General features: G+C 43.0%; 2 protein-coding genes across 11 annotated transcripts in view; one reads left to right on the top strand and one right to left on the bottom strand.

Annotated features, from left to right (window-relative positions):
• ESRRG (estrogen related receptor gamma) overlaps positions 1-20,161 on the bottom strand; it is a 371,585-nt gene extending 351,424 nt beyond the window's left edge. For 3 of the 10 annotated variants that reach the window (XM_014876867.2, XM_088161167.1, XM_014876868.2), the window contains exon 1: positions 19,335-19,483. Coding sequence is in view for 2 of the 10 variants with exons in the window: in XM_014876872.2 (XP_014732358.2) it covers positions 9,876-9,973 (98 nt within the window). In the remaining 8 variants the exon portion in view is untranslated. Of the gene's footprint in view, positions 1-9,875; positions 10,055-19,334; positions 19,502-20,014 lie in introns of those variants that run through there. The other 7 variants (XM_014876864.2, XM_088161168.1, XM_088161170.1 and 4 more) reach the window with 6 other exon arrangements.
• LOC148224224 (uncharacterized) lies at positions 19,686-24,633 on the top strand. The gene is made up of 2 exons (XM_088161171.1): positions 19,686-19,798; positions 20,021-24,633. Exon 2 carries the CDS (start codon positions 20,172-20,174, stop codon positions 20,922-20,924), a length of 753 nt encoding a protein of 250 aa, XP_088017297.1. The 5' UTR covers positions 19,686-19,798; positions 20,021-20,171; the 3' UTR covers positions 20,925-24,633.
• The last annotated feature ends 1,421 nt before the right edge of the window (positions 24,634-26,054 follow it).

Genomic DNA, 26,054 nt, shown 5'->3' with positions numbered 1-26,054 from the left:
ATGAAGAGTTTCATAGAAATAGGGAAAAGTAAATGCCTTCCTCCAAAAGAGACAAGCCTGCAGAAATTATCACAGGAGGAGTGTTTCATAACAAAATTCAAATGCCAACATGGAGCAGAAATATTTGGAAAGCTCTAAGTCTTACTTTCAGCATGACCTGTCAAAATCAGCACGGGGAGCAAAGCCAGTTGATAAAACATTCCTATGTTAACCTGCACTCTGAAATCAGAAAGCTTCTGTCAACAAGTTCTGGTCTTTGCTACAGAAGTGGGAATCCACAGTAACACCTCAAAAGGCTGAGGATGGATTTTAGATTTACACCAATGAAACCATATTTATGATTTTTAAATATTTGTTGAACAACTTGTATTTTGCATGTATCAATGCTTATGGGCTTCTGATCAAGGGCCGTAGCTAATATAAATGTTGTATCAAAACAAACACTTGTCAAAGTTTTTTTACTTGGTTTAAGGTTTGCAGTGAAAATACTATTGCTTAGACCAAAAAGAAAAAAAAAAAAAAAAAAGGCAAAGAAAAGGACAAAAACCTACCAAAATTTGACCTGCGTTCTCTCCATTTAGAAGTGTTGGTGCTTGTGTAAACTCAGTTCAGGGAAGACATAAATAGCATCTTTTTAAGCTAATGATTTTCACCACAGGCCATCTAAAACAGGTGTTAAGAGTGGCCCTGAAACAGATCCCATCTGTGTTCACCTAAGTTAGCTTATTTTTGTTTTGCTCCATTTTAATGTATGTATACATCCTGCATTTTCAGCTTGTCTTTTCAGCCCACTCCTGTCCTCCGCACTCCCAATCTGTCAGCCAGACTCCAGGGACAGGAATTAAAAATGACCACGTTTAAAAACTGCACCTCCCTGCGTAGCAGACTTTACAGAAGCAGAAAGACTAAAAAGCTGAAAAGTTCCCCACAGTCTTTGCCTATTAAATCCCACAGCTGCCCAACAGCAGGCCACGTTTTAGTGTCAAAGAACATGGCACTGGCTTGAGTTTCTGTGTGATGGAAGAGCTGGGGTACTCCTGTCTCTTTACATTTCACATCACACTGTTTGTGGAGAAAGTTGACAACACTGGGATGTTCAAAAACACCCTGTACTATTATACAGAGGAAGCAAGATGCTTGCTGAGAAATAGTGCTGACATCAGAATACGGTTGATTCAGCACGAGTGATAAAGGCTTATTTTTGGTTGGTTCAGGCAGTATTTGATTAAAATAGGATTAAATCCTCATCAGACTTCCTTAAAAATCATTTTATACCCATCCCATCAGTCTGCATCATTCCCCATCTTACAATATTTTCCACCATTAAACAGAAAGAAGTAAGTTTCTGTTCATCAGATCAGCAAAGAGGTAGGCAAAGTCCTTGAAAAGACTAATGCAAGAAAATAGAAGGAAGGATTCAGTCAACTGGCAACCAAACAGAAGCCTTCTGATATTTCCCACTGAGAAGTAACAGGATCTGGGCTATAGATATGTTTGTCAAACATATCTATAGCAGGGATAATTAAGTTAGTGCAGCAAACTAGGTGCATGCTTTGAAGTGTTCATCCAGTTGCTACACTGACTTTTCTTTCACCTGGTAGGTTAAGCTTACCACCTCACACTTATTTGCAGACTCATGACCTACCCTCTGTCCTCATTATCACTTAGTTTCTGATAGCTGAACAACTTGGAAATGATATTCAAAGGTTTTGTTATAAATAAAGGAGACTAACAGAAGCCTAAATACAGACTTCTGTCACCAAGGAATAACTGCCTGGAATTTCTTATGGCTCCTTTCTGCCAAGGAATTCACATAACTTTACCAACAAACAAATATTCTTCTAAGGTAAGTATTGCTATTTTTTCCCTTTTTCAAGGCCTCTTGTGATTAGCATCCAAAACCTTGATCTCCAGCTTCCTGTAACTGGAAAAAAATGGGGAAACAGACAACATTCTTGCCGTCCTTTGCAAAAAGCCCCAAGGATGTTTCAATTTCTGCACTGGTATCACTCAGAATAACAGGGTCAAAATACAAAACAGAACGCTTTAAACCCCCTGGTTTTGGCAGTGATTTTTTATTCCACAATATTACCAGCAGCAATACCTTTCCTGTAAAGAACAAACCTAACACAACGGTGAGGATTCTGCTGGGGTTTCTGTCACTGGCAAGAGCAGCACCCAAGTGTGCAGAACCTACAGTGATATCCAGACTGATTCCCACTGATCTCAGTGAAAGTAAGACAGCTTGGGGAGTGATTTCCTATGCAAAGATCTTCACTTACCTACTTCTTTCTACAAATCAGAGTTCTCTGCTGTCTGTTCTTCACCCAACTCAATAGAGGGCCTATCAACAGTCTCCACTTTTCTATATTAGGTTTCTGAGTTAAAAAAATATATGATTATCTTTATTTAAACCAGTGTATTTCTAACTGGGATAGGACCCTGCACACACAACACAGGTTCAAGACAGTGGTTTGTAGCCCAATAGACTGGACTGGGACATGCACTCCTGAATTTCTCTCCATTCACAAGTAACTAGCATTTACTTCTGATCAAGAGACACAATTATGATAAAGCATATGCCCTTGTGCCCCCTCTATTATAAAATTTCTACTTATTTGGTCAGAGATATTGGGTATTTGTGGATCCAAGAAATCTCACATCAGACATGAGCACCATTGACAGGGCAAGACACTGCTGTAACTATCCTTGTAGTGTCCATCATGTGGGAACACATGGCTTTTGTATTCCAGTAACATCAGACAGATGCATCCATTTTAACCTATTCATTTGGCAAAAAAGAAAAAATGCTCTCCCGCTCCATTTGGTTGTTGTGCCTTTGCCTTTATTTCCAAGTTATTACTTAGTTATGGTTATTGTCCCCAGTATTTCATTTCTCAGGACACTAACAGGTTGGCTGAAATCATATCTCCATTTCATATGAGGGAAAAAAAATCTCACTTGGAATCCTCCACCTGTACCCATTAAACAACCCGTGAAACTGCCTTAGAAGAGTCAAGCAGCAGACTTGCCTCTGATACCTCAGTTGTTTTCAGAAAGAAAAAGCAAACAAGCAAGACAGGGCTCGAAAGCTTGCCCTGAAAATAGGAACCCTTGTTTTTCTGAGGGCTCTAAGCCCTTCCCAGGAGCAGCACCTCACACGGGAAGCCCACGGCCCAACAGGGAGCCAGGGATCCCATGCACAGAGCCACTGGCGGTGTTGGGAAGCAATGGTGAGCAAGGGAGACCAAACTTCCTCCTCCATGCAAACTCGAGATTCCATTTTCTGCAAGGTTACCCCCAATGATTAAAATGTTCTGTAATTTACCCTTAAAGGCCAGTCACAATGGGATCCAGCAGAATCAATCTGCTCTTACCTCCACACATACCCCACATGTGCCTTTCATAAGTAATATGGTTTACCAGATGAACGCTGGCAATATTTTCCACTAATTGCAAGAGTTACTAAACTGAACCTTCACTAAAATTAAGTTGACTATTAAAAGCTCAATGAGTAACCCAGCAAACGGAAGCACTGTGCATAGGATTTAGCAAGCATGCAAGTGATCTGGCAACCACCAAGGCACAATACTTGCTGAACTTCCTATACCTAAAATTGGTTCCATACAATAGTCATATGTTCGTGATGTATGATGAACTAATGCTCACAATGTTTGGGTGCACTAAAATGCCAAAATAAATGTATAATAATTCAAGCATGCTTTTCTGAAAACACGAAGTGAGAGGATTGAAAGTTACAGGTTAATTTACAACATGTACTCTCCATTAAAATAACAGATCTCCATGTATCAGTTTTAAAAAACACATGAATAATATCCTTAGTTATTAAGGTGTCATTATCATAGACAGTCATACAAATTTTACCTACCTGCATATAAACACTTCTAGGCTTTTTAAGGAAGACACATACTGCACTTGTTATTACGTGTTTATTCATTGCATATAGGCTTTTCATGATTGCAGTTTCTAAATTTACAAATATATCTTTTTTGTGCTTTTATAATTTTTAGGCTATACTTCTATAAAAATATGTTTTACATTCAGTATTTCTGTTTTCAGGATTGTACACAGGTCCATAAATCAAAAGCAGCAAGAAATAAGTTTGCATGCAGTCTGGCTATCTTTCACAAACTGAAAAACTAGGGATGCCCTGAGAAGAATTCTTTCTCTCAGGGAATAAAAAGAAAAAAAAAATAAGAGAAGAGAAAAAGAAAAATATTCCTATCTAATAATGTGGATTAAAGGTATTTTGTCACAGAACGACAGAATGATTCAGGAGAAATTCTAAGAGATTTTCTAAATATTGTCCCCATTAAAAAAAAAAAAAAATCAGTATTTTAAAGAAGAGAAGGTCAAAGTGGACATATGCAGAGTTACATGAAAGAGTTAAAGCTATTGATTAAAGACTATTTGCTGATAAGGATGCATCTATTTGAAATAGGTTAGCATTTGGGACTACTCGAACCAAAGTCTACAGAAAACTGATAAATCAAGGAACTGAGGAGGATTTAAACAAACATCAGACATGGCTGAGAACACATGAAATGTCATGAGTACAGCTGAGAAATAAGTGATGGCACAGGACCACTTACTCTGCTACTAACAAGACATTTGCTTTGGCCTCTGCAAAGCGAGACAGCTATCAATCCTGCCACAGCTCCAGAAATGCTTGAGACTGAAGCCCTAAAAAAAGTGGATATTACTTCTGGGTGTGCACATGGAACACCCCAATAAGTCTGGCTTTCAAAAAACAAAATATCCACCATGTATCACAGTCAGGTGAAACCCTAAGTGACCTGCAGAAAAGAGCTCTTCCTCCAAATATTGCTGTTACGAAACACCAGGGCCTGGATTCTCCAAGAAAACCTCCGGGAGCAATGCTAATTTCACATCCCAGTACCCAGCTTCCAGGTGCTGTGCCTGTGCCATGGAGTCCTCAGGCCTGCTAGTCACTCCTGTGCCTCCTGTGCCACCCAGCTCAGGAGCAGCCATTGCCAAGCAAGAACAACCCAATGCTGCCAGCAGGAGAAGGCCACGGCCACACTCATCTGGAGCCCCACTTCATCTCTAGGACCTCAATTTTTAAGCAGCAATACTCAATTTTTTTTAGTTTTGATACCTTTTTCAAGGTTCCCAGGCTGCTCCTAAAAGAAACCTACTGGAGGGTCCTTTCCTTCAAGGACACAATTGGAGAAAGTGAGAGATATCACACACAGAAATACACCAGTTTTGCAACAAGAGTTTGCACTTTCTGAAGTCTGCTGGGATGTGAGGGAAAAGATGGGAGCAGAGAGGCTCAACCTTGTCAGGATGGAAGTGCTTGAGAACATCCAAAGCAGATCTTTGGCCACCTGGGAAAGCTGGATATTGAAAACGTAGGCACTCACACAGGTTAGGCAACTTCTAAGGTTAGGTGGCAGTTCAGTGGGGATATTGAGGATCTCAGTTGGGGCTTTCAATGCCTAAATCCCACTTAAGTCCCACTTAAGGCATCTAATCCTTTTGTGGATCTGGGCCTAAAGCCTTGCCAGGAAGGAGAGAGTCTGTGCATGCAAAAGCTGATGGTCAGTGACAGTCTAGTTCTGTTAAAACTAAACTACACAGAGAACGACCTTATTTTGTACAGAGGAATAATGCAGAATAATCAAAGATGTGTTCTAGTCACGGAAAGTTAATGGAAAGTTAATGCAGCTGATAGAGATCACAGTCCTGTCTTTAGACCCTACGACAGTTATGCTGACCTGGAGAACATTACAACTCATAAATCATGGGTCTTCGATAGCTCGTGGGAAGAAGAACATTTGGAAAAGACAAAATGACTACAGAAGTCTTCAAAAAAAACCCACCTCGCCTCCCCACACCAGCTAAGAGGTACAACTAGAAAGGAGCAGAAATTTATAAATTTATAAAACACTGTCAAACACTGTTTACAAAGAGTTAATAATTCAAAGAACAATATTCTGTTATTCAGTGACCAACTAGTTTGCCATGCTCCATGGAATTAAGTAGTTTCATTCCAGTTTCTAATAGCCAGGAATCCATCTGGCAAAAGTTACCGATTTATTTCTCACTTACCTGCAGTGCTGTTGGCTGTCTCAACCAAGTGAAGTCAAGTGTGAGTGGATGTGGATAACAGCTTATCCTACATTCGCTATACCTTGTATCTCTGTATAACAAATCCATTTTTAACCTTTTAAAGGTGTCTGTACTTGCCCCCCCTTGAATTTAGTTGAAAGGACTGCAAATATGGTATTTTCATATACCAACTATCTTATTGATAAAAATGATCTTGGCATAAGAGTAGAACAGAATTACAACAGTAAAATACAACTTAATGTTACTATTCTATATTACTATTATTAGAAAACAGATATGATTAATTATTACCAATTATTTTAATGGTAAATATTTCTGCCAGATCCCAGGAATGCATTGCAACATTTAACTGACTGTAATCACTGAGATTCCTCTATGGTTAAAACACTGAAGTCTCCATTCTGGGGATTCAAATAAATCTTCCCAGAGCTCTGCTTCAAATGAAAATTCTCCTGCAGCTGCCCACCAACCAGCATCAGGCCTTTATAAACCATGGGAGAAACAAAAGGATCTGCTTCCCGGTCCTTCCTATCATTTGCAGATGGGCAAAGAGTTCTGGAAGCTCACTCACTAACTTCTGCAAATTTTGCATTACAAAATCAGTATTCAATGCAAAATACAGGAGAGTAGAATAAGCACGTATGTCACAGATCGTAAAGGTGCCAAAGACACTTTAAGCAGAGGAAATTTGCCCATTCTCCCATGCCACTGAAGTCCATGGAGTCATGGAGCACCCCTTCCTTCCTGAGCACTGCATGATCCCCTCCAGACTGAAGCTTGGTTTCCTCTGGCAGGCTCAGTGATTGACAAAGCCCTCACCTGGTTTTCAGGGGGTGAAGGAAATACTGATGCTTTGTAATCAGCTCATGGTAACGAGGCCAGTGTGGATTCCCTGATTTACTTGGATATTGGTCTGGAGTCTCACTGTGCTTTCACCTGCATTTCACTTTCGGTTCTGGATTCTTTCCAAGATCAAGACGCAAAGTCAAGTTGGTATCTTTCCTGTCCAGCCACCTCCTTTCTTTTGGTAAAAAGTTAATATACTGACAAGTCTGATATACAGGAGGATGCCAATACTTAATGTTGACAAAGTCAAACAACAGAAAATATTAAAATATTTTGCAATTTGGCATTCCCCTCCCCCCCACCCAGATACTCCAGTTCAAATGCTTTCCCTTTAATTCTCAACAGTATTTCTTTTCAATAGAAGTCAATCTATTTTTGCCTGCTGTAAATCTATGTATAAACTAAATCTCACCTTCCCGACTCACACAAGCAATTGCCCCCTTGGTCTGGCAAGGCAGCTCAGAAGAATAGGGAATGCAGGATTTGTCCTGTTTCTATCTATGCATTTTAGTGGCAACCCTTGCTTGGCTGAGACTGGTCAGCTGTAAAAGACTGATGAGAACTGTTTGAAATACTTCTGGTTGAAAAATATATACATCAAAATTACCGATAAAACAACATAGATGAATGTGACACGTATGAAATATAGAAACAACCTAGAAAAATAAAAATAACCAAAGTTCCAGCCTAGGACTCTCACAATCTAAGTTTTCCAAATTATATAAATGTTACAAAATATAAATACACAAAACAGTAAGTCAGTACACTGCAAGGCAACAGTATTCTGTCTACAGAATAGTAAGGGTTAATTTTCTTGAAGAAGTTTAGAGGCCGTGGAAGTTGTGAATTTAAATTCACAACAATTTGAAACGTTGTATTAAATAACGCACAAAATTAATTTTGCTCGCTTTTCTTATTGGCTACTATTCCTATTCCAGGTTCCTCCTTACAAAGGACAGGCACATCAAGGAAGTAGCACCCAGGAAAAAAATTAAAGGAACAACATTAGTGGAATGCAGCAGGCTTGGGGGAGAGACCCATTTATGCAGAGAAAGTGCTTAAGCAGGGACATTGGTGCCTGTGTATACGGGTATGTAGAGAGGTTTGGTGAGCGCATGCCCGGGCAAGGAGGATTTGGTTATGGTTAGAATTTGTGAGTGACAGCCATGTGACAGCTGGGAGTCAGCAAAGATTTTGTAGGGATGGAAATTCCTGAGACAAGACACACGACTGCTCATGCGATCTGCATGTGCCTATCATCATGCTATATTATATTAGCTGACACCATGGTTTACCAGTTTTCCAAGAGAGAGGCTATAAATTAGGAAAAGGATTTGAGGCACATTGGATGAGAAATTAAAGTCATACTGTTTAAAAACAAAGGATAAATATAACTTCTTTGCATGTTATTGAAACAAGCAAACAAAAATCTTCAGTCAAATCACACGCCACCAGTAAAACCTGCATTCCCATTATTTACCTTTAGTGACAGGTTATTATTTCCTTAAAATACATTTTTTTTCTTAATAACTTATCTTAAAAGGTCTGAATCCTACAAACATACTTAATTTTTAGTATGGAATAATTCCACTGACTACTCACATACTGTAGCTATTCCTACACTTTCAGGATCAGGGCCTAAGTCACAATGTACAATTAAGCAGAGGCTTTTCCAAAGAACTGTTTCATTTGCCCTTCTGGAGGTCTTGCACGGACATGAAGCCAGTGGAGATGTGCATTTAAATCAAACCTGAAAACCGAAATACTTTCCCTTTAACACTGAATTCAAGCCACTACAGTATCACATGACCTTTACCGTAATTTCTATTAAAATAATTTCATGTCTGGTTGCTTCTGCTATCCTGGCTCATTTGTATTGTTTACAACAAGTCATTGCTCTCGACAGTTAGTGGTGGCTGAATCCATGGTTACCAGTTTTTACATTCACTGGTTAAATGGAATGCAGCTCTTCAGTGGGGTTTCATGGAGAAAGCTCTTAAGAAACCACAATCCAGCTATCAATCAGGCTAACCTGGGAGAAATTAATCTGATAAACAGAAGTATCGCCGTGTATGAAAAATTTATTGAAAGGGAGCTCAAGGCATTTATTAGTTGCAGTTGCCAAAGTGGACACGTTTGGGTCAGACTTAGTACAGGCAAGACTTGGGTTATGAGGTCTATGTCTGACATTCATCCATGTTGTGCCTCCTCTGGCGCTCATTGCTAATACAACTATACTGTTCAAGGCTTAAAAAAAAAATAAAAATCTCAAACACTTATTTCACCAGAAATGTGCTCAGAATATAAATAGTGCTTAAATACAGGTTTAACCAGACTGCAGTCCCGGCAAAGTAACTTAAACAGACACAGACAAGATAGTAAAACACAAAATAGACAGCCTTGAGTAGAATCCAATTAAGACAAAAAACACCCCAAACAGAGCAACATTGTTAACGACTAAATTAAGCCCGCAAACAAATATATTTTGTTGCCACCTAAGAACAATACGGACAAATTCCGTTTGCCTTGTTATTTATAGTTTAGCGTAGGGTGGGGTTGCCGAAATCAAAGAGCAAAGCAGAAACTTATTTACAAGATGGACCCCCCCCAAATCCTTTAAAAATGCCTAAAAACATAAGAAAAGTTCTTTACAGTTTGATGGCTACAATATTTGTCCCACAAGCTACATGACAGCAACAAATAGTTAAATCAAACATATTACTACTAGCTCATCTACTGCAAAGTCACTGTATCAGAAGCCCGAATTGATTTGTTTCCTTAGAACAAATTGAAAATGAATGTAACATAACATCCGAAAAAAGAAATCCCTCCTGCCCTGCTAATCGGATATTGTATAATGGTTGATTGCAGCTTTGCACCGTGCTATTGTTGCCTATATCATACATACTTACAGGTTCTGGGTTCTTCCAAGAGTTTGGTGCAGTTTCAAGGACAAATGTCTTAAGGAAGTCTTTCTACTGTGCAGCAGTGATCCTAGCTCTGATCTCATTACATGAGCAAAGTGCTACAGCTGACAATATAAAGGAAACTTCCTGCGTGAAGAAGAAATCTTGGAAAGTCTCAGGGTTAAAAAGGCTGCTTAAATGTGCTGCTTGATTTGCTCCCTAGTTGTGTATACACAGTAGCAGCTGATCTCTGTTTGCAGCCCTGCAGAAAGAAACCTTTGCTGAAAACCAATGGCATCACATTTCAGAGGAGTTACTGCCAGGCTCTGGAGAGCAAAGCAACCTTTGACAACTTCACCCAGTTCAAACCACCGGCGTTTGCTGCATGTCCTGCAGGACTTTTGAAATTGTATATATACTGTATTATTTTTACAAATGCCACTCTGGAATCCTGCATCCCAGCAGCCGTGATACCAGCAGAAGTCTCCCTCACTGTAATAGGAGGTTCTGACTGTGTCAGGACTGTGAACTGCAGAATTCGCCACAATATCTTTTGCTTTGTCTTCACTGTGGCATTTGCAGATGAGAAGCTGTTAGCTGCACTCAAAGGCATTTTCTGCCTTAGAATTTCTAAATTAAGTGCAACAGGCATCTTGTTTATCCTAAATTAATCCTGAGCCTGCCCTGCATCAGTCACGCACTACTCAGTGCTTTTTTTTTTTTTTTTTCTGATATAGAGTACAAATTGAAAGATTTTGGGAGTGGGAGGTGGCTCGTTCTTTTCATTTAGTATTTTATCTACAATCAGATCTAGCCTGGTCCCTGTTGGACTAAAACCACAGAGCACAACACCCCAAATTCTGCAAAGTTTGGTATTCTGGCCAAAGTTTCAGCATGGCTCTAAATATCTGTTAGTGCACCCCTTAGCTCCCGCCTTGGCCCTCCAGAACCAAACCAGGGATGGGCAGAATCTGCATCAGCTTCTGCAGCTCTTACTGCTGTCCAAGCAAACTAGTAAGACCAGAAAAGCAGCATTTAAAAAGAATATATCTGCTAGAACTATTTCACTCTTAACTGGGAAGCAATACTCCAAACACAGCCTCACATTTGATGTTAAAGAATTATCAATAATTAATTCAGATGTAGTTGTTTCACCATTTAGCCCAGGGTGATTCTCCAAAGAGCAACTGGGACCACACATTCTCCTGGCACTCAGTCAGAGCATGACCGTAGAACTTGCATGCTGCTTCCCAAACAGGACTTACTTCTCTCTCCAGGATAGCCAGAAAACCTCAGAAACAAAATGCAGTAGAATCTCTTTTAAAAGTAAACTGTTTCAGGGTTTGGCTAAGAGGAATTGAGGGTTTTTTTCCTGGGCACTTGTAAAACAGACTAATCACCACCCTTTTTTCCCCTCAGGCACTATGACTATTCTAGCTACTAGTATATTGCGTGTTATTTCTTTAATATTTTGAACTTTATTCCAAAGGGCAGAAACCAAAACTGACAGTACATCAAGACAACATGCTCTGTGATTCAAACAGCAAAATAATTGAGATCCTGTGCATACACAACATCCAAGCCTGTGTACACACGTTGCACACGTGTGCACACATTCATCCACAAGCACAACCAAGAGTAAGGGCTTGTGGCCCAGTTTTCTGAGACACTCACAGTTCATGTCCTCACCTCCCTTCAAATAAAAAAAAAAGTAAGAACAAGTGAAATCTGATCAGTGAAACATCCAAAATCATTTTTGTTAAAAGTAGGCACCATTTACAGGAGGGTAACCATACTGATTCAACATGCGTTTCTCCTAGATTTGTCTCTCTCCTTTGGGAGAAGGATCCTGTCCACCCCTGGACAGTGTCACACCAGAGAAATAAAAGTGTGTAGTGGCATCAGCAGGTTTAATCTTGCTCTTCTCCCTCAAGGGACACTGCAAGGCAGCGACTCAAAATCCTGGCTATGAGGCAGGGCCCACGGTCTGCCTGCGTCACCTCCGACACATCACCTCACCTTTCCGTGCCTGAACTGACACCACCACGTTTAATGCATGTTGCAAAAGCACGGCTTCTCTGTTGCTCAAGCTGTGAGAAAGGGATTGCATGCTGGAGAAAAGGACTAAAGCTCACATCTGTGCATGCTGCTCTCAGATGTGCCATAGGAAGGGCCATGAGTGACCTTGAACCGCCTGCTCTCTGTGCTCCAGTGGCCAGCCTGCTGCCCACACTGCACATAACTCACACACAGCACTCATCCACCTTGTCCTTTTTGACTCTAGTATAGCAAAAGAGGGGCTTCTTTCCGTTAGAAATTCAGCACAGAGTAAAACAAGTTCGTTTTGCCAGGTGAAACTCAAGGCACTAATTTAAGACGAGTGAAAAAAAAAAACAATCCCAGTGGAAGCAGGAATTTCAGTGAATGAAGTTTCCTCCTCAACAGCCTCTAAATACCCAGCTGTCAGCACAGAAAAGCTGAGACTTCTGAATGCTTCAAGAGCAGTAATATGACAATATCCAGCAGTCCTACCCCACACAGACCCACTGGCACTTCTCGAGGCTGGAGGGCATCCACTCCAAGTTTGACTCCACTCCTCCTTTCCTCTCCTATATAACCAGGCCCCCTTGCCACAGCTGGGTTGATACAGATCCAAGGACACAGCTCCTCCAGCCACCTTCTTCTGTAAAAGTATACACATGTCCCAAACATGGGACAAACTGGAATTGCAAAATCTTTCTCCTCCCAGTCTTCCCAGATACACCTCAACCTGCAGCACCTGACTTCTCTCTTCTCTCCTTTCTGATTTTCTCACTGAATTTTGTTTTCACAGCTTTGTATCCAGCAAGGAGAATAGTAACAATTCAAAGCCTATTTTCCAATCTTCAGAGGGCAGGGTAAAGTAATCTGGTTATTAAGGCAAGACTGCAAAAATATATTCAGAGAGGATGGGGAGCAAGAGCTAGGAGAGAAATGAAGGGGACGCTGACTCTTAGCTTACATGATGTCAGAAGCTCTAGGTCTCCGTCCTTCCTAACCCCAGTGGAAAGGGAGGCCCTTGGAAGCCAACCCACTGCCTGCTCTTCTAAAGTCTGAACTAGTACAGGCGTCCAAGATGGGCCATGCTGTGTTTTCCTGATGTCTGTCACTTGGAACAATTCAGAAAGCTTGTTTAATTCATGATGGCCTTAAAATTCAAATACATCATCAAGAAGACACAGTTAATACTACAAATTACTAAACCAGAGCAAATTCTCAGTTTTTACACAAATATTTGTTTTAGATTTTAAAACCTTGTTTCCAGTGGTCAAGTCAATAAGAGACAAACTTTCTCATTTAAAAAGAGATTTCTGGCTCTTGTAATTTAAGAGGAACAATTGAAGGTAACCACAATGAAACAGAAGTCCAGCAGAAGCATAGCGACACTTTACAAAAAGTCCCACCTTTCAGCTAGTCTCAAAATTTTCAATAAGCAGTATCAGTTTTAATTATCAATTTCAGAATCCAATAGGACACAGAGACTACAAGAACATATCCTACCTGTTTTATTCAGACACTTAGGACTTTGCTTAAATATTAAGTCTGAAACTGTTCATCTAGACTTGTCTGATTCCTGCACACAGCCTGAATGTGTCCTTCTCCTTTGTCTATCCATATACATAATAACTGTGACTATTGGATTTTCTTTTTAACTTTTAAAGGCACACGGATCTTAAACAACATACGGAACACCTTCTGCATCATCACAAAATGAGTGGCTATATTTTTCTCATTGAAACTCCTCTGTATAGTTGCTTTTTCCTTTTCATCTATCAAGACTTTAAACCAAAACTAATACAATCATCAAGAACTGTGTATGCCTAAGCTACTTGCTGTTCCCATTAAAAGCTCTGCATCACTCAATCATTCAAGATTCTCTGTCCCACTGTATTAAATATGCTCATATTTTGTGCTATTAAAATTGTTTGGGTTTTCACACTGTTCTTATCTTTCATTTGCTCTCCAAAGTATCCAGCAAGCATTGAAACCAATATAGGTGATAATATAGATGTAAATATCACCATGGAGGCATCACGATAAATTTGACGTTGGGAATAATTCATTCAAGGTATCTAGATCCAATTTAAATTCTTTTCCAATTTTAACTGAGCCTTCATAACCAGATGAACTTAAACGAAGGTGTACAACTTCATGCTACGCTGGTAAACCACCCTAACAAGGAAATAAATTTTCAGTGATTAAGCTGAATTGTTCGTACAAAACGCCAGCTTCGGCTTTTCACCCATACAAAATAGCTTGGAAAATATATACTGCATGTGTTTATTATAGCTACAGTTGCTATGAACATCTATAACTCTCCAACAATTTCTTTGATTTATGTTCAAAAACATACAGGGCATGAAATGATGCCTGCAACCTTACATTTCCCTCAAGAACATTGTGGGGAGAAGATATATTCCAAAACATCATGTTAGATTCCTTGTTATGTCTCCTTTTTAAAATAAATGTATGATAATCAATTACACATGCTTCAAAGCAACTGCCACTAGATTCCCCAACAGAAAAGCTGTTTGAGAAAAGTTCCATTTTCTTTCCCCTAATGGTCGAGTTATAATAAGAGATCTTGCCTAGATATTAAAGGAGAAAAAATGTATTATAAAGGATAGGCCTTGCTCCACTTGTATATGCATGCACAGGTTTGTGCTTGCCTGGACTTGACTTAGAACAAGGTTTTCAGAGAAGTAACATCTCCACTGATCAACATGCTAAAAAAAGGATGTGTGTGTGAAGATCTTGCACCTAATCTCCTTGTCATTTATGCTTGTAGTAATCCAAATGATGTCAAGAGAATGACACAGATGATAAGTTAATGTATCAGGCTCGACTTCCCTTTCAACCTCAATATGCAAAACATCCCTTTAAGAAGTCCACCCAGCTGTAGCCTCCACTAGAAACAGAAACCTGCAGATGTTTATTGGAATATCAATTAAGCTGAATGGGAGCTCTGCCATTAATGCTGGTGCATGTAAGATTGGACTTTGCAGATCTGCCTGAACTCCACACAGAGGCTGAAGTGCACATTTTCTCCGGGGTATTGAGGCCAGTGGGTTATATGCCATTAACAGGTAAGCATAATATGGATGGTATTTCCACGGTCTCGCGGCTCTGGCACAGGGACAAGGGCAGTATCCCCAGGCAGCACCCATGCCCACAGTGGGAAGACAGGAGCAGCCAGGAATGCATGGAGTGAGTGCGTGGACCACCTCCAGCACAGAAAAGATCAGGACCTACTGCCTGCCCTGCTTCAGGTAGCTTGTACTGCCTGCATCTCAAAGAGGGAGCTGCCATTCCCTGTGTCCTGGGCATTTAATTCAATCCTTGGGTTACACTGAAAACTAAAGACCTGACAAACAATATAGAAACTGGATGAGAAACTAGATGGTACAAGCCCCTCTAAAGAGGATTGGCACCTGCTGACACTGAATTTCCAGCAGATATGGAAGAAGGTGGATGCGTGACTTGTTTTATGGTCCTGTTCACCCCTGTGTGCAAAATTTGCATGCCAAATAGGGAGATGGACATAAATACATTCATTCTACTCTTCCCCCCCCGTCTCCATTTTCTTTGAATCAAACCCTCAAAGAACGAAAATTCACAGGAGGGGAAATAGAGGCTTGCACCTTCTTTGGCCCCCAATGCTATTTTATCCATTACTAAGGAAGCCGAGGAGGAGGAGGGGAGAAGACTGGACATGCATGCCTACTGCCCATGCAGCCCCAGCTAGATAGCATCAACAGTTGTTCTCCTATTTTCACAGTGGGAAATAAGCAGGTACTAGCTGCATTGGAATAACCAGGAGGAATCTAGGTCAAAATCAAAGCAAGACTGCTCTGTCCATTTGACAAAACTCACATGCAAACACAATACCCGTGTAAAAACAAAGAAGTTATTTGTAGCAGTTATTTCTGTTAGGATTGCTAAACAAGCGTGCATACATTGGCCTACCTTGAGTAAAAGGCACTATTCCTTCTCTGTGACTTCTGAAAAGGCATTCAAAATCAATATAAAATTGCAATATTAGGAAATTTTATAATCGTTATTTCAAAAAAGCAGACTTGAAAGGGTCTCTTGTTCATGGGCAAATCTTCAGTTAGTTTTTCTAGTACCGGTGGTTCAATCGAAAGATTCACCAACTGCCCCCTGGAGAAAACTGAAGATCTGCATTTAAATGGAGATATAGTATTTCCAAATGCACGGTACCTGCAAGGCAGATACTGTCAAGGTTTCTTAGTGAGTGGATCTCAAATTGTATTAGGTACATTTCAGTACTGTAACTATCCCCGTTTCATAGGACTGGGGCTATTTCCATATCATTTTTTTCCTGTGTGCGTGCTTTGTAATATTTGTCCTGATAAGTCAAAATTGAACCCCATCCACAACAAAGCCCTCACATAGCAACAACAAGAAATTACAACCTTATGCATAATTTTCTGATGGGGATGATGAAAACTGTATTAGATGGCCTGACTGAAAATCTTAAATAATTGAAAACTCTGATGACTTAATAGAGCAGTGAGCTTGGTTTACAATGCAGCCAATTTAGAGCCATAAAAACACCGTGTAAAATGTTTATCTTGTGGTTGACCATTACATATCCTATTTATTATTCCAAAGTATTTCAACAGCATTTTTCTTCATCAGTGTGGCTGCTGGCATTTAGCACCCACTCGCTAAATTCACGTGATTTTCCTGGAACAGCTTTAGGAAAAGAAAACAAAAAAATTAGCAGATCACTACAAAACTGTTCCTTGTTACTATATGCTTCTTTTTCACATTCTGGCTTGAACCGAACTCATGTGCTGCAAAACATGTTTCAAACCACCGAGGCTAAAATATAATAAATCAAAGCCATATTCGTGAAGTTAAAAAGACTGGTGCAACTACTGATCCTGACACATCAGAGAATCAAAAAAAAAAATCAAACCTCATGAATACTTTGTTGCTAATGTACATGAGTTCAAAGAGCAGTGGTTCCTCTTAGGAAAACATCTTAATTTTCATATCAGAAAATCATCCTAACCTTCCAGAAAAGTTTTTACAATTATGCAAGGAAAGCAGAGAGAAGGTTTAGAGTGCAAAAGACACTCGTGATGGGTTTCAGATACGCAGGCATTAGTCCAGGCAGCCTCTCGCTGAAATTCAGGTTGCAATTGAAATGTCCCTGTAAACAAGGTTACTGCAAACGGCCCAAGATATCCTTCTCAGCAACACCTTCACCAGGAGCCCTTCAGCTGTCTACTTAGTTTGTTATACCTTATCTCACAGCCCTGACATCCTAATGCTGATTCAAATTCGGGATTCAAAATGAAAGACGAAATATCTCTAAGATCACTTAATATTGAAATACCATTGCAGTAATAAGTGGTGCCAGGCTGGAGATATGGATATAGTACTCTAGTGGTAACCTTTTAATTTCTGACACAATACTGTGGAATAACTGTGATGCTGCACGGACAGTTAATGCAATCGATTTATTTTCCTTATTTTGATAATGAACACGTTGAATGTCGTGTTTACCTTCTCCTGCCCCTGGCACATTTTTGAAGTCCTCTAAAAGGAGACCTGCCAGATTCCTGTACAGAACATGAAACACCTCACACCACGGAGCCCCCTCCCCAGCATACTGAACCCCAGCTACCTTGATGCTCCCAAGACAAGGGAGATCATAACCACGAGTCGCTTCGTCATTCTAAGTCTTTGATTATTTTTAGTGGAAATGCAATGCACGCAGCATGTATAATCTAATGTAGGTTATATTGTAAACTACTCCCATTCTGAAAGTGAGGGTAGGCATGCTACACTAGAACATTTCGTCCTCTGAAATAAAACAGGAAAGTAACAATGAAATGTATCAAGCAAGTTTTATACCTTGTATTTTAAACGGGGTAGATAATAAATGCCTCAAACTTTGGTGGGTTTATAAAAAGGCGCTTGGATCTCCCACCCAGTCACAGAGAGCGAGAGGTTGAAGTGTGGGGGGGGTCATCTGTTTTCCGGTTATGTTTACTATTAGCCTTAATAGCATTAAAAGACAGGATTCCAGGGGCTGGGGGTGCAGTGGGACAGGGGTACAGCATAGGGGAGGGGGAGAATTAAAGGAGAGAAACCTAAGCTGCTCAGTGCCTGCCTTCCCACGCTACCAATTCACCTTCATTTTCGTCTCCTTTATATTCTACTCATTTTTACTTGCCTCCCCCATTATTTAGTCATCTCTTAAATGCAGTCCTCTCTTCTCTGGGATCACGAAAAACATATTAACTAGAACCAGTACACGGAGTGCATCCCCTGCAGCACTTCCAAATGTACCTCCAGACCAGTCATGCCTTCATGGCATTAATGACCAGGGGAAAATAAAAAATAAAATTAATTAAAAAAAAAAAAATTCCTCACCGCCAGGTCACACTCAGACCCCACAGGCAGGCGCTTCCCCAAACGCCCCCTCCTCCCCACGGCGGGCGCTGGGAGGGCCAAGTGCCAGGAGGAGCGGGCACTGCGTGGACTTTGCACACTTTCCTTCGCCCCTCTTGATCCCGGGAGCGCGCGGCCCCGCCGCCTTTGTGTGCGCGCGTCCGCCCGCGGGTCCCGACACCCCGGCACGGGCGGCGCGGAGCGCGTCCCGCGTGGGGCGGCCCCGCCGCCGCTCCCGCCCGGCAGCGCAGCGCCCTGGCTGACCCCCGCCCGGCGGGCAGGGCTCCCCCGGGCCTGCTCCGCTCCCGCCGCCCGCACAAGTGCTCCAGGAAGGAGCGAGCGGCGGGGGAGGGACGGGGACGGGCCCCCCCGGGGGCCTCGCCCCGCGCCGCAGCCGGGACACTCCGGGGCTCCCGGGAGGGCACGGCGGGGGGCAGGGCGGCACGGGCAGCCGCCGCCACGGCCACGCGCGCCCCGGCACCGGCCGGCAGCGTCCGGTCCCCCTGCTCCGCTCGCAGCCGCCGGAGCCACCCCGGGACCCCGGCCCTAAACTCTTGCTGGCTAAAGCCTCGTCACTTTCCCGGCACTCCTGACCCTGGGCGGGAGGGACACACACACACACACACGCGCGCGCACATAAAACCTGCGGGGTAGGATCTGTCAGCAGCCAAAAAAAAAAATCATTCTCCTTCCCTTCTTGCCCCCACCCCCCCCACACAGACCCGGGCCAGTAATTCTAAATAATTGTCCGAGAGGCGAGAGCCACTGAACCCCGCGTGGCCGGTGCTGTCGTGCGGCTTTTTCCGAAGCTGGATTTTTGGGGGGGAATGACTCTGAGCAAGTGCAATTGGCGAGGGCTGAAGGTGGAATGGGGCGGGGGGGGTGGGGGGGTAGAGCGCTCCTGGCAGCGGCTCATCTCCAAGCACAAACATGCCCCCCATGCAATGTCAGCTGGCGGGGGTGCGGGGGGGTGCGGGGTGCGGGGGCTCGCTTTACCTGGTCAGCTCAGAACCGCAGGCAGGTTAATCAGGTGAGTCGTCGGGGATTTTAAAGAAGCCGAAGCCGGTTTCTTTGCTAGGAAAGTCTACAACACCATGCAGGGACATTGCAAAATCTTTACACACGCCTCCTTTAACTGGGCTCCCGCGACCTCCGCCGGCGAGGGGGGAGCCACCGGCGGGCGGGAGGCCGAGCGGCGCCGCGGCGGCGGCGCGGGGGGCGCGGGGGGCGGCGGCGGCGGCGGGCGCGGCCCGGCGGGCGGAGAGCGGCGGCGGAGGGCGGCGGCGGCCCCGATCTCCGCGGCCCCGGCCCCGGCGGCGTCCCCGCGCCTCCCTGCCGCCTTGGTAGCGCCGGTCCGCACTCGGCCTGACCCGGGACGTCACGGCGCCTGCCTGTGTTCCCAATGATAACTTGGCAGGAGCAGGGGGAAGCGGCCGGGTTTTTCCTGGGCTCGTTACCGGGTACGTGCACGTTTCTTTCGCATGCGGATTTTTTTTTTTTTTTTTTTTTTTCATTTTTTGCTTTTTTTAAGGCGCAGTAACGAAAAGCCGGGACAGGAAATCCGGGGCGCGGCGGGGGCTGCCGCCCCGCGATGGTGGCGGCCGCTCGCCGGCGGGCGCGGGGGAGCGGCGGCGCGGGGCGCAGGCATGCGTTCATCTCCGTGTCTTTCATTTTACCTTCAGGGTGACATTCAGTGCCGGGCGAGCCTCGCCGGTCACCGCCACGTCCCGCCTGGAAAAAACACAAACAAAACCACGAAAAAAAAAAAAAAAAAACCAAACAACCAAACCAAACCAACAACAACAAAAAAAAGGCGACTGCCGAAAAGGGGGGATGGGGAGGGAGGGGGTGCCGGCCCCCACGGCTGGGATGCGGGCGGCGGACGGGACACCTCGCCCAGGGGACGCGGGGACACACGCGCTGCCGGCCACCAGCAGGCCATGTGCCGAGCGGCGGGCGGGGGCGGGGGAACGGGCACCGCACACACACACACACACACACAAAAAATACAGTAAATTAAAAAAAAAAAAAAAAGACAAAAAAGAAAAGCAGCCGGAATGCCAGAGGAGGCCGGGCGAGCAGCGAGGATGCCGCACCGCTGCTGCCGTGCAGGCCCGGCGCCGCGCCCCCCCAATCCCCTGCAAGGCTCTGCAGGGGAAGGCGGGGGAGCCCCCGGCGCACAGCGCCCCACGGCCCCGCCGGGAGCCGGGGTGCCCGGGGGGGCTGCGGGCCGCGCTGCCCGGGCCGCACCGGGGCACCGGCTGCAATGGCGGCGCCGCCGAGCACGGCCGAGGGCTGGCGCAGACCCTGGCACGGCTCGGTAAGGGGAGCCTGAGCCATCGCTGCCCACCTCTGCTGCTGGGGCAGCCGAGCAGCTGCTCCCGAAAGCACGGAGGTTCGCGTTTGAGCAGAGCGAGCCGGGGCCTGCGGCAGCCCCGGGGCCGCCGAGCAGGCTGGCAGCGCTGTGCCCGGCCATGGCAGCAGCCGCACGCATCCGCTAGCCTGGGTTCGTGTGCTTCGCCAAGCCAGATCCTGCAAATCTCCATGAACGCTCCCACTAAATTCCCAGGACGTTTTCACGTGTGAGACTTAACTCGCCTGCAAAAGTATTCCCAGAACTAGGCCTCGCTTAAACCATCCATGGCAGCCTGAGTTTAAGTGGTTCTTCATCTAAAAACCAGTTGTTACCCACACATTGCATCCCAAACTGCTGCAGCACCACACCACCTACTCTGTGACCGCAGAGCGTCCCAGCAGAGCCCTGAGACAAGTTTCCCTCTTCTGTGTTGTCTTTCACACCACCTATTATAATAACAAGTTACAACATCGGCAATGCACAGGTAACTAGTGCAGCGGAGTTCGTGAAGGGATGCATGTAGCAGGGCTGAAACTAAATTATTTTTTTGCAACTGCCTCTGTTCAGCCTTAATATTAGCATTAATACTTTCATTTTCCTCATTTAAATACAATAAAAGGGAAAATTGCCTTTGCTTAATACTGTTACTAATCAGGTTTTGCAATTCTAGTTTTTATAAGGCGATAAAGTCAGGTAGAAGTTAGTGTACACCTTTTCTGTTGCTGGGCTCAGTGCCCTCAGCAGCAGCTTATTTTAAATGGTGGGATCACCTATGGCAGCTGGGAAAAGAGTTGGGGAAGAAAGAAATCATTCTTGGAATATCGCACAGTCCAAGTATCATTTTAAGAAGCCTGAAATTGAAAGCACTGGGTTGGTTTTGGTTTGGGTTTTTTTTTTCTTTCTTTTTTTTTTTTTTTTTTTCTTTTTAAACTGAAGCTACTCAGGATGCTTTCTGGCTTGGCTAGAAAGACAAGTTTGCTGTATGTTTCTGTTCTGGAATAATTTGGAACTGCTTTTAGGCTAAAGTCTTACCTTCTCTTTACTGTCTCAGCAGAGTACAGAGTACATTACTGATACATATTTTTGGTCAACTTGAAAAGCAGTGTGTATAGCTTGATTGTTGTCTGTATTTCGCCATTCATTTTTAAGTGAGGCTCTTTTGATTGATGTGAGGAATTTGTTTGAAAGGATGAAGGATATGGCACAGCTACCCAAGATACTACTTAAAATTACAGTGTACCTCAGCTAACAGAGATTTTTCATTGTGATTGTTACACTTTTAAAAGTGAATGAGTTAATCAAATTGCTATTTTTGGAATGCACTTAAAGGAACATTAAAATGCATTAATTTCATTAAAATAAATGAGCAGATAGGTAACAAAACAAGTATCAGCTAAATAAGCAAGATCTCAACTACGGAGCCAAATCCAACCTTAGTGAAATCATCTGAGTTATGCTTGTCTACAGCACACTTAATTTGGCTTCTGCAGTCACACAGCTGATGCTTTATTTGGTTTTCAGAGGTGTGTATATTAAAAATGCGAGCATGCTTCTTCTCCAGCGTGATTAACCACTGAAGTTAAATTCACCTGGTTCCCATTGAGCTCTGCAGTGCAGCCCTATCACACACACAGGTTTTGGTGTGCATACACACCTGAGATGCAGAGAGGCATTCCCAGCCCCTGTGTCGGTGTAAGAGTTGTGTCTGAAGTGAGGGTGTGATGAGGTGGATTTCAGCAGAGGCTGCTCACAACCAGCTCCATATATATGCTCCAGTTAATAGGTTGTACTGGAGTCTGTGCTACCATCTTTCATTACTGCTGTTACTCATAGCAGTGAGAGTAAAGGAAGGGTTGGTGTGTCTGTAATCACACATTAATTTGCTATGTAGATATATCCTAAGAACCTCTCAGCCCAAGAAAATTACACTGGTGTAAGGTTGGATGTGAATGTAAAGCAGAACTGTGTTCAGATAGTTTATTCATTCTGGAATGACCAAGTTGTTTCCTGGTTTCACTTAATCCACTTTCAAAGTGGATTAAGGTAATTCAAGAAACTGAATTCTTACACTGGCATAAGAGTTGTCTACACATGGGTTTAGTCGAACATAATTACTGCAGTGTACCGAATAAATGTCTTGAAATAATTCAGTGTGTAGATGAGTCCAGAGTCCCACAGGTGAAAACAACAGAATTTAGTCATTTTGTATAACATGAGCTTAATTTAGCCCAACATTTGACCTTCTTCTTTCCTCATGAAACATATTTAATTCGCTACAGGTTTTTCTTCCTCAACAAAAACCCCACAACAGAAACGTATTTATGATCAGTTTCAAGATAGCAATGCCATTTGCACTCCACTAAAAATAAACAATTTCACCAGTATATACTCTAAATACCTTCTCAATCGTCCTAAAGAGGAGAAAAGGTTCTTTACTGGGAGAAATACCGGCCTCTCAATCATAAATATTTTGGGCAGTTTGTTCCAAACAAAAGGAAAACAAACCCCAAAGCTCTGCTCTGCCCTCTGAGACACCCATGATCCATTTGACTGCATTCCATTCATAGCAATAGCACCCAGTCTGACTCAGCAATATTAGATCCTGAATGAGGAACTTCATAGACTCACACAGAAAGGTTTGCACAACAACAGGCCCTTCAGGAGGCACCTTTAGAATAGAGAGCTTATTTATAGTTTGCTTACAGAGGTCTGAATCAGGGAGAATCAACCTGAAACCCAGGCAGCCTCTCTGCCTCTGCTCTGAATCAGTTGTACAGCATCACTGGTATACAGGAAAGTGACTGAACTGATAATGAGAACACACAAGATGTTTTGTGACCTTGTGCCGAGCACAAAGTTTGTCAAACGTCATTCAGTGCCATTCCATTCCATAGATAATCCATGGAAGAGAGGCGAGTCTAATGTGAATGAAACCTCCTAAATTTTAAACTTAAGAGTGTCTGTTGGTTTGCTTTTGTTGAAGGAGGAGGCGGGAGGGGATGAAACCAAACAAAAACTAGATGAGGTAGAAATTATGTAAGCTCAGGTAGTAAACCAGCCAATTTTTTGAATGAAGCATAAATAGAAAAGCCAAATGATACGAATTGCTGACCCTTTAAACACTGACATGGGAAAAAAGACATTAAAAGATATAAAGATGAAAAAAATCCAACTTCTACTTTCTGTCAAAGACTGCAGTGTGTCACACATTACAGGGGGTAATCTGGGCTCTTCCCTTACAGAGGTGAAGTAGTCCCAGCTACTCTGTATAACAGGCAATGATGCCCACAGGATTCTCATGTTGTGATTACAAGCATGGCTTTGCCCACCAATGCTTGTCTTGGTTAAGGATATAGGGAGTGGATTTCACCTACAACTCCCTCATGCCAAACCTACTTATTTAAGTAAGAATAATTCTGGTAACAAAATAAGCATTGACTGAAGAAGGTAAATGTGGAGAGATGTAAACAAGAAATCAAGTACTTAAATTCTGTGGTGCTGAAACACTTTGACCATAGGTCTTGATATTAAGGCTCAAATATTAAGCCTGGCATTAAACTCAGATTGAAGGCAATGATAGTTTTATAGGAGCATGCCTGATTGAATCCTACTTGAATTTTAAAAATGGATTGGATTATTGTACACCCAGCTTCCACAGTGAGAGATCTCTGAGCATTGGATCCACCTGCACTGCTGGGGTATCCTGGCTCTCCCCCACCCCTGCCATTAGTCATCCAGAGAGGAAGGTGTCTTTAAATCCCCAAGATTTGCAGCACATGCAAGAGGAAATCTCAGCGCGCAGCCAATGAAGGATCCTCTGTGGGAGTTGGTTAGTAGTGCCAATGTTTGATATTTGTCGTAACAACCACCGACTGTTTTGTTTTTTGTTCTAACAATGTGAATTATGCATTAAACATTAATACAAGTGAGTGTACTTTCTTTTGATCTTCAAGCATAATCATTTCTAATGAGAGCTTGTACAGGAGCATTGAAACAAATCCCTGAGTCATGTGAATTTACATTGGTTTTACTCTGTGGGAAAGATCCCACATGAGTTACTCATGTCTGTAAAACATAACATACTTAGAAGAAAAAAATGAGCTTGCATTTGTCTGTTGGAACATAAATATCCGCGTAGACATTTGGCTTGTGCCCTAGCAGTAATAAGACATTAAAAAGTTAATTTATCAGAGATCAGGATTCAGGGTGGGGCCCTCAACTAATGTGAGATCCAAGTCTGCTCACCCCTTAGTTTCTACCATCTGGCTTCTTACAAGAGTTGAGTCTCGTATCAGAGGAATTTGAACTAGCTCTAAGTAAAGGGATCAGAATTTGGCTTGCTTGATAGAGATAAAAGTTGCCAAACTGCCATCACCAAGTTAAAATATGCCAATCCGTGGCAGGCAAACTGTGCAGTGCTAAGTGGCACCTCTCCAAATGCCCTTGACAGCCAGTGTGGGCCAGACCCACTGTAGAACCTGCTTGGCCATGTTTAATATCTGCACTTCTTAAAACAACAGTCACAAATGGTGCATTCCATAAAAACATAAACACTGTGGATTGTGCAACTGCCAAGACAGTTATTTAAAATGCAAACAGAATTTAAGCCCTTTCCCCTTTGACACGCTGCACAAATATTAAACCAACAAGCGATTAACAGTCTGCACTTCAGCAGCCGTGCTGTGTGTGCAAGGGACAGGCAGCACGCTGGGGAAAGTACAGGTGCAAAACAGAACGTGATGAGCCTCATTCCTGGGGGTGCAGGTACTCACTAAAGATTTCCAGAATGCCTCTTGCCTTTGCAAACAGACCTCAATGCCCAAGGTTGCAGGAGGTTGCTATCAAGAAGGTATTATGTTTAATGGCAGATAGAGCCTATCTATGATTAAGGTCATATCTCAGGAATTCTCAGAAGCCCATTAATTTATTTTATTCTTAATGTGTAAGTGCTGAAGGAGTCCTGGAAGCCCGAAATCCAGGATTACCCACATAATTCAATGTTTTCACAGGAGGCTACAGTCATGCTCTCTGCTGCTTCCCTTCTCTTGCCTGAATAACCTTAAATGCTGATGGTAGAGCTTCAAAAGGAGAGTGGAAGCAGCCTATGCATAGAATAGTTTATAGACTGGAAGTAGAGCAAACACAAAACCCTTCATCCCTGAACTTGAATTCTCCAAGTGCTCTGTTTTATATAATGAGAGAGGAAATGGTATTGCAGTAGAGAAGAAAGCACCCAAGACACTCCATTATGAAACCCCAACATTGTTTGTATTAATTATCTTCCCTGAGGTTGCACAGCTTCACTTGATATGTTAAGTTAAAAGATAGATAGGTCAATATTGTGTCTTAAATAATTTTGC

This window comes from Sturnus vulgaris, chromosome 3 (genome assembly GCF_052056855.1).
Source record: "Sturnus vulgaris isolate bStuVul1 chromosome 3, bStuVul1.hap1, whole genome shotgun sequence".
Taxonomy (NCBI): Eukaryota; Metazoa; Chordata; class Aves; order Passeriformes; family Sturnidae; genus Sturnus; species Sturnus vulgaris.
This window is presented reverse-complemented; position numbering and strand designations above follow the sequence as displayed.